The sequence below is a fragment of the Sceloporus undulatus genome, chromosome 6, assembly GCF_019175285.1.
Source record: "Sceloporus undulatus isolate JIND9_A2432 ecotype Alabama chromosome 6, SceUnd_v1.1, whole genome shotgun sequence".
Classification (NCBI taxonomy): domain Eukaryota; kingdom Metazoa; phylum Chordata; class Lepidosauria; order Squamata; family Phrynosomatidae; genus Sceloporus; species Sceloporus undulatus.
The window spans coordinates 44,780,645-44,795,231 of NC_056527.1; the positions used below are offsets into that span (position 1 = coordinate 44,780,645).

The following is a 14,587-nucleotide window of genomic DNA, read 5'->3' on the forward strand; positions in this document are numbered from 1 at the left end:
TATTTTTACTGTAGAGAGGTTTTTTTGTTTTTTGGCCACTGCAATTACAATTATATTCTATATAGAGGAGATGGGCAACGGCATGGGGGTCAGAGGTCAGTTTCCCCCCAAGACTGACCAACAAGCCCCACCTCTCAACAGCAAACTCTAATATCTCTATTTTCCTCTTCAGTCTCCATCAAAATGTGAGCAAGAAATGACATTGCATCACTTCTTATCACCATTTTGGGAGGGACTGCAGCTGAAAGTGAAAGTATCTGAGGGTAGTATAGCATTATGGGGTGCTTACAAGGTTGTGAGGGGTGTTGTCACATGTTTTCATGTATTGGGGAGGGGGGGTTCTGCATGATTTGGGGTCAAAAACAGCCCCAAAACCACAGTGAATTTTTAAAACAATGTTTGGGAGTGGTTGGGGTGCATGGGGACTTCTATAGCACATATGTGGGGTCCAGGAGCCACAGGCAGCCCTCAAGCTGCACTAGGCCCACTCCTGCTATATATAGTTTGGTCCCAGCTGGCCTTAAATAAGCTCTTGAAATCTCAAGTTCCCAGGAAGAAGTTGCAGAACCAGAAAAGGATCAATGGGAAAACCATTAAGGGAACACTACCTTTCCATCTTCTCTCTGTATATAATGCCTTTCACCAGTATGGCAGAGCCCAGACTCAAATTTATATAATAACCAAGTGATTTATAAACCACCCTATCTGGTGAAACAAGGATTATACTAAATTAAATGTAACTCACAGGTTTATCTTGTTTGGGGATACTGGGGATTTATTAACTGGGTCATAGCTCAGTGGGAGAATTCACTCACCACCCTCTGTAGTTAAATCTCAAGTAGCTGTGCTAGGAAAAGACTCTGTGCCCGAGACTCTAGAAAAACAAGTTGGGATACAATGCAAGTCAGATCAGAATATCCACTGGTTTGCCTTAATACAGCAGCACTCCTTATGTCATTCATGCATCAACACTAAAAAGGCAGAAATTCTTATAAATATGGAAAGCTTTGAACTTATATTCTTTAGGGGGCTAGCCTAGATCAGAAAATTTAAACAAAGATTGTAAAGAGGATATTTTTGGATGGTTTTTTTTTTTATCAAGCAAATTATTCTCTGAATTTAAGGAGCCACATGCTGCTCTACATGCAGAATCTGGATTAATATGGAACAATATAAGCAGATGTTTGTTTCAATTTTTTTTCTCTAGTCTTCAGACAATTTCTAGAATGCTGAGGCCATGCACTGTACACACTAACTGCAGCTATTTTTACTTTCACCAGGAAAACAATCCTTAAAAAAAAGAAGCCGCCACTGGGGCAAAGGATTGTGAACGCAAATCATGTTCCCTGGGGGACATCATGAAATACTTTTGCTACAATCACAGAGCTCATATTTCAACACCAAAATTATATTACAGAGTAAAAATTTACAGAAGTGAGGTTTTTAAAAGTTTAACCAAGAACATATGTTTCTCTTCACACCACAGTGCCCAATATACAGGATAAGCAATTTTCCACAAACTTTTGTTTTTACATGTGCTTTCAAAAATACGATTGCCAAAGACAGCAAACACAGCAGGAAATATTCCCATCCAGTATTGCTACTTTATTCTAGGATCATATCTGTGTCAAGAACCTGAAATAAAGAAACGGGTTCTCTTTGCTTTCTAAGTGTGCAGAAAACAAAGTTTTAAGTAAAGCTTTTATTACATGGTGTAAAGAAATAAACATAAAACTGCTTTTTTGTAATGATTTTTTAAGAAGAAAAGACAAGTATTTTCCCCAAAGGACAGGAATTATTTCAAAGAGTTTCCAGATCACTTAGGCCTGAAACTGACAGGCCAAATAGAGTAGCGGGAGACTGCACCAGCACTGTTTGCACTGGAACCACAGCAACTGCATGTGTCCAGTCCCAATTCAGGCCACCACCACAGTCCTGAGTATATCCTATTTTAACTGGAAAGGTTGGGGGTCATCTTATATGCCCAGTCGTCTTATACGTCGGAAAATACAGTAATGTGTTTTAAGACAAGTTAAAATGCACTGAATAAATTAGGATAATTCTGTCCAAAATCATAAAGAATGGTTGGGAAAAATGGGGAAAACAGTGTGGTAATCATGCATTCCTAATTGGATTGTTTTATTGTTGTATTTACACCATTACAGAGCAACATAGCATACTCACTCAAACATGCCCTGTATCTAGCTTTTTAAGCATAAATGTAGATGTTTAAATCTGAACATAAACATTAATTTAGAGATTATAGAACAGAAAGGTTGAACTGATTCTAAAAAAAAAAAACACTTCACATTTAGTCTGGTATGGACTAAAGGTTAGGATCATATTGGCTTCCAGATGTTGATCAATTGTAAATACTAGCACAGCCAATGGTGAAAGAGTAGGCCCTTATGATTCCCTTCCCTAATTTAGTGCAACTTTTAAGACTTTTTTTCCCCAGTCTAAAGATCATTTTCTTAATAGGTTTGCCTGTGTCTGTTGTTTCTCTCTTCCCCTGCCCCCAAATCTGAGTTAAAAGGTATCCAGAGATTCATAATATATTTTAAATGTTTGAATAATGTAGTACAGTTGGCCTTCTGTACTCACGTATTCTTTATCCATGGATTCAACCATCCACAGCTTGAAAATATTGAAAACATATATAAATTCCAAAAGTAAACCTTGATTTTGCTATTTTATATAAGGGACATAATTTTACTATGCCACTGTATTTAATAGGACATGAACATCCACGGATTTTGGTATTCACAAGGCAACCTGAAATCTCGGTGGATACTAAGGGCTCATTGTATATATCTTTTTTTTACACTGAAGTGGTGTCCGAAACCAAAGCTTAAGACCTCCATGTGAACCATTGTGGCTTTTAATGCCTTTTAGGGATTTCTTTTTAATAGAATTAGGAGATGCAACTTTTCTTTCAAACAGAATCTTTAAAATATTGGTCTCAAACTTCCTTGGACTTAAACCTTTAAATTTGACATTTGTTTGGGAGTGACTAGGGCCTTTCCATCCTTCAATTTTAATTTTATGTAGGTTGCTGAGAAACACAGAAACACATACTATAAACTCAGTAATGCTTAAAAAGTCAATTTTCCTAAAGTCATCAGAATAAGATCTTGATTGCAGTAATTCCCCAAGCAACTATAAAAAGGCCACAGTCTAATTCAAAAGAAAAAGAGAGAAATATTTAGAAACCTATACATGTAAAGATACAAACAGGCACACATGGTATGTAGCTAGTGGGACAGTAGAAGAGATCCATAGAGATCTCTACAGAAACGTTACTGATATGCAAGTTAAATCAGTTACCAAAGATGTACAGTGGGCCCTTGGTATCCGCTGACATTTGGTTCCAGGACCACCACCCCATGGATACCAAAATCCGTGGATGCTTAAGTTCCATTAAATATAATGGCATAGTAAAAGGGTGTCCCTTATATAAAATGGAAAAATCAAGATTTGCTTTTTATGATTTATATTTTTTTAATATTTTCAAGCTGTGGATGGTTGAATGCATGGATATGGAGAGGCAACTGTATATTACTCCCAGGGAAAATTGTCACCTTTTAATATCACATAAGGAGATTTTCAAAGTGTGTTTTAGAAATGTGTCAGCTGAACAGTCATCAATTTGCCAAATATAATTGATTCAAATAAATTCTATATTTTCATTTAAAACACCAGTTTAAAAAAGATACAGAAAATATCAATTATGGAGCTTTCAATGATACAGGTTGAATCTCATTATCCAAAATGGATTTTGGAGTACTAGAGTATTTCATATTTTGGATCAGGGAGACTCAACCTGTAGTGATTAATTGTTTCCCTCACAACTTTTATTGTAATATTTGTCAGAGATTGTCCAGCAGGCCCTTTTGCCCTGTTAGTAAACTGAAAAAGTAAGAGGTCTGTCCAAATACTGTTGAGTAGGACAGGGAGGGTGAAGTATGCTAGAATAGATGGTGTTTTCTGGTAGACTCTTTAAAAAATAAAACTTCTTCTGTGCTTTAGAGAATAGACTTGAAAGGAATCAGAAGCAAACATCTCTGCACTCAGCTGTGCAACAGATTTTATCCAGTACTGGTGAGAGTGGAGAAAGACATGAAGGATAACCAGAGGCTGTGAGGCAGCAAACAGGTGACTATAAATATTCAACATAATCTACTTCATTATCTAAGGATCAACTTCATTTCTTATTGTTGCTGCTGCTGTTGATGATGTTGATATTGTTGTTATTGCTATTACTGCTGCTGCTGATATTTTGCTTGAAACTGTACTAAAGGTAGGAATGAAAGCTTCTCCTCTTCTATTTGTTTTCAGTGTTCTTAAAGTGATAATCTACTCTGTAATCTCATTATCACCTCACCAAAATAATTCCATATTGCAGAAATGTGCTATAGATATTTGCTCTTTACTTGCTAAAAAAAAGTGCCAGAATGGACTGTTATCATGTCCTAAGATCCAGTGAGATTTTTCCTTCCTTAGCACTGTGGATTCTGGGGTAATATCAATTATGATTTGGTTTTTAGTTTTGGGAAAAAATTCTTACATGATTTCATAAACAGTCAGTCTCCTCTGGGGTTTTGTTGTCATACACATCCCAGTTTGGAAGTGGCCATAAGATGCTGGACTGAACAACTTCATCAAGTATCATATGGCATACCAGCCTGCCATCTTGAATTACTTAGGCTGAATGGTCTATATGGTCAACAGTCAGTCTCCAGGAACATTGCTGTTCTCCCTTTCTTCTTAAACAATGTCTAGAAGCCCTCACTATAACATAACAATAACATTTTCTTCCTCCAAACTTAATATTTTCTGGGCACAAGAAGTGCTTGGAACTAAGTAGCACAGACAGGCACAATGTTAAACTGGATATAAATATGATCATTGGGGAAAGTATTGCTACACTATAACAAGAACAACAAATTTGCAGAATTCTAGTTTTTTACATTTCTTTGTTCTTTCTTTGAACAAGGCAGATGAGGTATATCAGAAAAACACAATAGTTTCCATAGATATTTAAGTGGCAGTATTTTAGTATTCATAATTCCAAAATAACTTATTTGTATTAATGTTATTCTGCAAGTATTTAACTTTTACTTACTTTCTTAATAAGATCAGGCATCTTTGATTTATCTGGAAGATGATCTGAAGAGAAGCAACTTTCTATCTCTAAAGTATTCCCACTGCTGATAACATCTTTTTTCAAGGATCTGAAATGAAAAGGAATAAAAAACATTCTCAGCAATAGACAGTGCATCCCAGATTATGAGGTACTGTGCAATACCAACTCAGTACCAGAGGAAATTACAAATATCAATGGATTTTTAAGAAAGAAGGACAAAGGAATGAACAGCCTTCTGAAATAGATTTTTTAAACTAAAATTTGGTATATATTTTTTTAAAAAAATACATTTTATTTTACAATATAATGCAAAATAACAACAAAGCATAAAAATACAGTTATAAAACAAAAACATAGAGTAATATTGAGTTATCATAGTTTGGCATCTTTACAGTCTATACATGGATGCAAGATGAGTACAAACTGGTAACTTCCACATCAGATTAGTATACTCTGGCCTGTTACAGACTGCCAAAATAAAGCTGCTTCGGGTCTCTTTGGAGGTATGCCGTTTAAATTATGCATGCACCCTAAGAATCTGGAAGTTGCACCAAAGCTGCACTCCAGTGCTTAGGACTGGAGTGTGGCTTTGGCGTGACCTCCAGACTCTTAGGACCCATGCATCATTTAAATAGCATACCTCCCTAGAGACCCAAAGCAGCTTTATTTTGGCAGTCTGTAACAGGCCCCAGTGTACTCTAATGTCTTTCAAATGTCCTTATTTCCCCTTAATAGGAATCTGGCTTGCCATATGCTTCTGTGAGTTTTCTGACAATGTCCTTTACAACTGGGCTTGATCCTTTGGTGGCTTGCAAAGTAGTCCTTGCTACTTACTGATGCAGTCAAAGAAAATAAACCATGTTGCCAAGAATATTTGTGTCTATTCATTTTATAGCAGCTATCTTGAAAGTTAATTTTCATATAGAGCAGTAGACCAGATTGTTTCTCATCCAGGAATGGATGTTGAATCCTGCTAAATTTTCCCAGCATCTTGAAATTTTCAGACTAGCTGTCATTACGAATATGCATATTAACTCTTTGTAAGAGAGGCTTGTTGCATTAACATTCCATTTCAAAACCACTATAATACACTAATATGCATGCGGTATTTTAGAACATGGATTATAAATAGTCAATATCTACATTTAAAATAATTAAAATTGTTCTTCCATATGCTGGCTCAATCTGCTCCTTAGAAAATGTTAGTAGTCATATTGAGCATTTTCTTATACATAAGCATCAAGTGTGTTACCTTTCTCATGGGCAAGTTTAATAAAATGCAGCCCTATCTTGACATACTGCATTAAAGCCACAGTCCTAAAGGGTATTCTTTTTCCTCTTCATGCAATCAAAAATCATGCTTCTTGATTTACCAGCTAATATGTTTGAATAAGAATAAGAGTGTTAGCACTTGGAGAGTATTGCAAAGCACTGTGTATAGGAGCCAAAGGCGTAGCTTAAAATTAGCTAAACAGCAGGGAGAACTAAACACAATCTTTTGAATTCTCCAAAACTATCAGTACCAGCTGTCAGACATTCATAAGCCTACTCAACACCAATGAAGGTGGTCCCTAGGTATTTCTAAAGCTTCTAACACATGAGACTGGAAAACTGAAAAGTGAAAATGACTGTTAAGGCAGCTGAAGATTGCACTGCTTCCTGAGGGACACTGTAGTCAATTTCCAAAATCAAATATTGTATTTTCATTTTACCCTATATGCCCTTCTTCCTTTGTTAAAACTTACTGAAACTTTTGGTACTGCAAACAACAAGAGATAGCTCATGGTGGATTAAGGGCGATGAGTAGCTTCTTTTACAAAACTGAAGGTATCCATTAATTTATTTTTCTGAAGGAAGGAAAAGTCATGCAGACAATAATTACTCATATTCACATACTGTACCTATTAGCTGTGCTTTCCTAGGTACCACAACAGCCAGTGTGATGTAGTGGTTTGAACATTGGGCTAGGACTCTGGATTCAAGTCCCGGCATGGCCAAAGAAACCCAATGGACAAGTCAAACCCTCTCAAGCCTACAGGGAAGGCAAGGCAAACCTTCTCTGAATAAATGTTGCCAAGAAAACTCTATGAGAAAGCCACCATAAGTCAGAATTTGCTTGAAGGCACACCACCACCACTACTACCACCACCAGGAGGTAACGGTTTGGCAGTAAATACCACATGTGTAATGGAGGGGTACTATAAATGCTATTACAGACACTGGACAGAAGTTTTCTTCCATTCCTCTGCATAACAGCCATTTATGGAAGCAATGGAACCAATCAGCATCCATGGAAGTAAAGGCATATGTTCCACACACACCAATGTTCTATATAGTACTAATATGGCTACCGTTGTATCAGTGAGGAAATCAGCAATTTCCTCAAGAATCCAAAGATACCAAGAACAATTAACAATTTAAATACTGTTATAATACACTGTGGTTGTACATTAAAACTTTTTTAACAAAGTAAGGTCTTTTACTATGTTTTTTGTCAGTATCTGCAGGAGTACTAGAGAACACAAGATAGATTTAAACTGTATAACTACTTTAATTATTCAAACTTTAGTAAATACATGCACACATGCAATTAATGTAAATGCTAGTGAAGGATGGGAAGTGTAAAAGGAATTTAAGAAATATATGCCCTTGTTAGATTATTTAAAAACACTTGACCATTTAAAAGCAAATGCATGAGTGCTTAGTACATAAATCCTGCACAACACAAACAAAACACTTAATTCAGAATATCAAAGAAAAATAACTTTTAGAATCATTAGCACACTCAGAAAGACATGTCTCTACCTGGAGAGCCTAATATATGCTGAAATCATTACATAAAGCAACTTCATAAAAAGCTTGTTATAAGAGAAAAACTGCTAAGACCACAATCTATTTGTGTAATTATGTAAAGCAGTTTCAGGCTTTAAAACTGAAGTACTACTTTGCATTGTGACATGAAGAACAGCTTTAGAAACTATAGAATTCATAGGAAACAGGAAGCACAAGTGTTTCATATTTTTCTACACAGAGCTAGAAATAGAAATTGCATAGCTTCTTTCAGGAAGAAATGTAGAAGTGCTACTTCAGAAGATACAGAGAAAGGCAGGGAATAAGACGTGCAAGAGATCTGCACTTCCTGTTTCCCACCACATATCATATGAGTGAAGCTGTTCTCTTTTTAATGTGATTTGTGATTTATCATTACCATTTTGTTTGTTTTAATCCCTGAGAATTTCTCAGAGAACCTTGGTTATTTGATGGCCTATAAACCATGTAGAATGCGGAGGAGGAGGAAGAGGAAGGAAGAGGATGATGATTGCAATGCTGCTGTACTGTCTGTCCTTTGAATGAGCCTAGTTTTACCAGCTAGTTGTTAATTTGACTAGATGTACACTTTATTTGCAAATTTTTATACCACTTTGATAGCTAAAAGCTTAGTGTCAGGATAACAAAATATTAATCAATAGTATATATAATAGTATATAAAAAGGTATGAATTATGACTGATAAATATAGCTTCAAGTACCAATAACCTGTCATTATCTCTATGTAGATCTGTCTCTGTAGGTGGTATAACACCTTCCAGTGGTGTAGATATCAACCCACAAGAATGCTCATAGGGGCCAGCACTTTTTATTACTGTATATTAAAGCAATATTGTGCTAATTGCACTGACTGTCTATTCATTTAAAGCCCTTCATGGTTTGGGACCAGGTTAGCCAAAAGCCAATTTGCACTCATATAAACTGGATCAGGTTTGAAAATTAGCCTTGCAACAGAACGTGGAAATGTTACTTTTGGGAGTTATAATTCAAAGAATGCCCAGAGAAGAGGCCCTGCTGTTCTGAGAGTTGTAGTCAAAAAAAGTACTTTCCCCACAACAAATTCGTCCTAAGAGACCTTTTTTTTAACAGTAACGTAATCACTGGTGTGGAGAAGACAGTGGTGACCCAATACATGCTAAAATCCCTCCTCTAGGAAGTATCTGTAGTGCCTTCACTAGCAATTTTTAAACAGACCTTAACTTTTTTAAATTGAACTTTGTTGATTTTACACTGATTTGGTATTTATGTCAGTAGCCATTTTAGTTCTTGGTCTGTTTTAACTTCATTTTATCTATATATTGAATTAGGCATTAATCTTTCTAAGGGCTTACTCTGAATAATGGAGTATCAATATATTAAACAGGCAGGCAGGCAGGCAAAGACCAGTGCAAGCTTATCTTATCTGACTCTCACCAAATGTTTGACTTGGCAGTTTGTTACATATTAAGCATGATTACTACTGCAACACCACATCAGTAGTTCAATTATCTTCACTGTCTCTCTCATAATTGGTTTACCCTACTTATGACATGTCATACAGAATCTGATCAAATAACATCTTTAGTCCATTGTTGTCATCTTTGGCTGGACTCTTATGAGGAAATATCCCCACTATACAAGATACTTTTAAGGGCAAATGTCAGGAATTGAACCATCAAGGCAATCCCCTCTTCCTCAAAAAAGGTCAATGACATGTATGTCAGTATTTCTCCTATTTTATCTTCAAGATAACCCAATGAAGCAAGACTGGGAACTTTAATCCTGTTAAAGCCACTTCGAATCCTGTACCTAGAGAAAGGCAAGATATAAATTAAATAATAAATTAATACATTAAACTCACATTCCACTCCAGCCCTCACATGAGTACCAATTCAGCTTCTAGGGCTGTGATGGAGAACCTATGGCACACGTGCCACAGGGGGCACGTGATGCCATTTCGCCCAGCACAGGTCAAGGAGGAGGAGGAACAGGCATACACGCGCCCATTGCTTCTCCTCCCGGCCTTTTCTTGGCCTTCAGCTGTCTCTTGGAGACAGCTGGAAGCCAGAAAATGGTGCTGGAGAAAAGGAGCCACAGGCACGTCTCTATCTCCTCCTCCCTGCCATCTCCCAGCTTATAGCTGCCTCTCTGAGACAGCTGGAAGCCGGGGAAAGGGCACTGGGGAGAAGGACAGGTTGCATACCTGTAACAGTATTTCTTCGAGTGGTCATCTGCGAATACATACAAATGGGTTTTACTGTGCCTGCGCAGTACTGTCGGAAACTTCTGGAATCACTGGGCAAAGTACACTTTGCAACAAAATGCAACTTTTTGGCGGTAGCTCCGCCCACCCGTTATAAGGCCCCTGCCTTCCCGCTCTTTCCCCAGTTCCAAACTTTACGCCGCGTAAGCGACTTGAAAAGAGCCAATCAAGAGCAGGACACTGAGGGGAGGATGGGCGGGATTTGTATGTATTCGCAGATGACCACTCAAAGAAATACTGTTACAGGTATGCAACCTGTCCTTCTTCTTCGTGGTCTCTGCGAATCATACAAATGGGTTTAGACTGACAAGCTTGAACAAGCGGCGGAGGGAGTGTCCTGAAACCAGGAATGTCTCAAAGAAAGTGGTTTATTGATTACAATAAGCATTGACCCAATGGGCATGTGGTCATTGTTTCTGTAATAATCCAGACCCAAACAATAGGTCACATACTATGCATGAATAAATAATGCATAACTGTAGAAAACTGTATCAACACACAGTACCCACATAATACTTGGTATCAACAAGAGTGCAAATAATTCAGACATTGCATAAATACAGAAAGGCAATGCAGTCAGTCAAAACCTGCATGATGAAAGGGTTGCATAAGCAAAGTTGCCTTAGATTGAACCAAGGTGAAATTTAAACTTTCTGGACAACCACATCATATATAGACATCTCACATTAATGTAGTCCTGAGAACAACACAGCCCTTCCAAATGCTGCGTCTCGTTTGGCCCTTGTGTCCAGCCTGTAATGTTTAATAAAGGTCATTGGCTGGGGCCAAACCGCAGCTTTACAGACATCCTCCAAGGGAACCCCAGTCAAAAAAGCGGAGGATGCCGCTACCGCCCTGGTGGAATGGGACCGAACCCTGGCTGGAGGAGGTCTACCCATCAGTTGATAGCAGAGGTGGATGGTTTCAGCCACCCATTTTGAAAACCTCTGCGGCGATACCGGCAGACCCTTTCTCGGTTCCGAGTAGCACTGGAACAGTCTCTCGGAGCGGCTCGAACCCGACGTTCTGTCCAAGTAGAAGGCCAAAGCCCTTCTAACGTCCAGTGAGTGCAAAGTTCGTTCTAACTCTGTTATCGGGTTCGAGGCCAGAGTGGGTAGCACAATGTCCTGGCATAGATAAAAAGCCGACACTACCTTTGGTAAGAAAGTAATGTCGGTACGGAGGACCACCTTGTCCTTATGAAACCTTAAAAAGGGCTGGTCCCTCCGTAAGGCACAAAGTTCACCTGCACGGCGGGCTGATGTGATGGCTACTAGAAAGGCAGTCTTCCAGGTTAACAGTCTCAAGTCCGTAGTGGCCATCGGCTCAAAGGGCTTGGACTGTAGAGCTCTCAGTACGGTGTCCAAACTCCAAGCCGGGATCGGTGCCGACACCGGGGGGTAAAGGTTTCCACAACCCTTAAGGAAACCCTTCACTAGGGGGTCTCTAAAAAAGGAAGGCCTACCCTTAAATTGGAAATGTGAACAAATTGCAGACAAATAACACTTGATGGAGGTCAAGCTGAGACCGGCCTCCAGCAGCGCCATGAGGAATTGCAGAAGGACCGGAGTCGAGACCTGATCCGGAGTGAGGTCTCTCTCTGACAGGAACTGCATAAAGCGTTTCCACTTGCAGGCATATGACCTGTGGGTTGAAGGTCTTTGGGCAGCCAAAATCACCCTCCGCACCGGGTCAGGTAAGGCCGTTAAGGGCGAAGCCTCCAAGCCACTAGCGGGAGGTGATCGATGTCCGGATGGCGAACTCGTCCGTCTTGGATCGTGAGCAGGTCCGGGCGAGGTTCGATGCGGAGCCAGGTTCTCCTTGACAGGTGTAGTAGAGACAGGAACCACGGTTGTCTGGGCCACCACGGTGTGATGAGGATCACATCTGAGTGGTCTGTGGTTAACTTGGCCACCACTCGGACAATCAGTGGGAATGGGGGAAATGCGTAGAGCATGTTCCCCGACCAGCGGAAGGCGAACGCGTCTCCGAGGGAGTTCCTGCTGCGCGTTCTGGAACAGAACTGGGGACAGTGTGTGTTGTCGTCGGTTGCAAAGAGGTCGATCGACGGGTTCCCCCATCGGTCGAAGATGTCAGCTACCGTCTCTGGATGGAGCCTCCACTCGTGGGATACCAACGACGTCCTGCTGAGCTGGTCTGCCAGGTCGTTTTGTTCGCCTGGAAGATGGACAGCCTGAAGCAGGATCCCTTTCGGGATGCACCAAGTCCAGATTCGTAGAGTGATGTCTAGTAACGTGCTCGACTTGGTGCCTCCTTGCTTGTTGATGTAATAAAGCACCGTTGTGTTGTCCGTCCTGAGCAGGACTACCTTGTTGGTTACAGTCTCCTCGAATGCTCTCAAGGCCTTTTCTACTGCCAGCATCTCCAACGCATTGATGTGGAGGTATTTTTCGTCCATTGCCCACTTTCCCCTCACGCTGAGATCCAGGATGTGGGCTCCCCAACCCTCTAGTGAGGCATCCGTCGTTAGAGTTAGCTGCGGTTGGGGCGGGCAAAAAGGTAAGCCTGCGCAGACGTTTTGGGAGTCTTGCCACCACTTGAGTGAGGATGCGACGGGCCTCGGAATCGTGAGCCATTTGAGAGGGGGGTCCGATGCTGGGTTGAAGACCGAGAGAAACCAACTTTGGAGGGGCCTGAGCCGGAGCCTTGCCCACGGAGTTACAAACGTGGTCGAGGCCATGTGACCTAGGGCTACTTGGACGTCTCTGGCCCTTATTCTTCTGTGCATCATGAGTGGTCTGATAGCGGAATGAAGCGCTAGGAAACGGTCCCGAGGGAGATATGCGACGCAATCGTCGGAATCGAGGACCGCCCCGATGAAACGTACTTGTTTGGTCGGTTTGAAGCAGGATTTTTCCAAGTTCACCACTAGACCTAGTGATCTGAGCATCGTCAGTGTGAAGTCGATGGAGTCCATGAGGTCGGCCTCTGAGTCGGCTGCCAGGAGCCAATCGTCCAGGTACGGGAAGACTCTGTAGCCCTTCTGATGGAGATAGGCTACCACCGGTGCCATACACTTCGTGAAAATTCTTGGGGCCGTGGCTAAACCGAAAGGGAGAACGTTGTAATGGTAGGCATTGGAGCCGACAGCGAAGGTGAGGAATTTCCTGTGGGACTCTCGGATTCCTATGTGGAAGTAGGCGTCCTTGAGGTCTATCGTGGCGAACCAGAGTTCCTGGTGAAGGAGAGGTAGAATGGAAGATAGAGTTACCATCTGGAAACGGCGGTACCGAAGAAAAGAGTTCAAGTCTCTGAGGTCCAAGATCGGCCTGGTTCCACCGTCTGGTTTTGGGACCGTAAAGTATCTTGAAAAAAAGGCTTCCTTCAGGTCCTCCTGATGGGCTGAAGAGATAGCCCCCTTTGCTATCAAAGCGCGCACTTCGTCGAGAAGGGTGTCCGAGGGTGGGGTTGACAGATACCTCCCCTTTGGGGGAAGGGATTCGAATTCGAGGGCATATCCCCTACAGATGATGTTAAGTGTCCAAGAGTCTGTCGTGATGGAAGCCCAGGTGTTAAAGAAGGGCTGCAGAATATTTGGGAAAAACGGGGTGGGGACGAAGTGCGCTGGTACACTTCAAGACCTTTTCTTGGTCTGGTCGCCATCCTGCCTACGGCCCTTACGGTAGCGAGGTGGGCCGCCGCGCCTACCAGAGGAGGAGGAAGATTGTGAAGGGTACCTGGAACGTTGGGGCCCTTGTTGTTGGTATGGACAGTCCTGGCCTGCGGGTCTAAAGGACTGACCTTGGGGCTGCCATGGGCGTTGTTTCTTCCGGAACGGAACCGACGACGAGGAGGACATGCCGTGCTTCTTGGCAGCCGCTTTCATCTTGAACTTTCGGTTCAACCGATCGTCCGTGTCCGCGTGGAAGAGGCCCGAACCGTCGAGGGGCATCTCCTCGATGGCAGCCTTGACTCCCAGGTTGAGGTCTGAACCACGAAGCCAGGCGTGGCGGCGGAGGGCCATTGATGCAGACATGGCACTTCCTGCGCAATCCGTGACGTTCCTTGAAGCTGTGATGAGCCAGCCCCCAATGGAATGTGTCTCATCTCTTATTTCCACCAGCTTCCTCTGGGTGTCGTCGGGAACGTCCGGGATGATCGGTGAAATCTCCTCCATCAGAGATTGAACATAAGCGCCCATATACGCCATGTAGTTAACCACCTTGACAGCCAGAGACGTGGCGGAATATGCCTTTTTAGCTAGGCCATCTATCTTGCGAGCCTCACGGTCCACAGGTGAAGTGGCCTGCTTGTGAGTGGAGGCGACCTGGGCTCCTTCCACGATTGCTGAATTCTGCCTGGTATGGGTGGACAGCCAAGCACAGCTAGCGGGGGCGACGCGGTATAGAG

The 14,587-nt window shown here is 41.6% G+C and overlaps 1 protein-coding gene across 1 annotated transcript in view; it reads right to left on the reverse strand.

The window, feature by feature from the left end:
- The window catches only part of RFTN1 (raftlin, lipid raft linker 1), a 112,051-nt gene that overhangs the window by 59,791 nt on the left and 37,673 nt on the right, over nt 1-14,587 (reverse strand). The window contains exon 3 of the mRNA XM_042475898.1: nt 5,126-5,234. Coding sequence (XP_042331832.1) covers nt 5,126-5,234 — 109 coding nt within the window. The remainder of the gene's footprint in view (nt 1-5,125; nt 5,235-14,587) is intronic.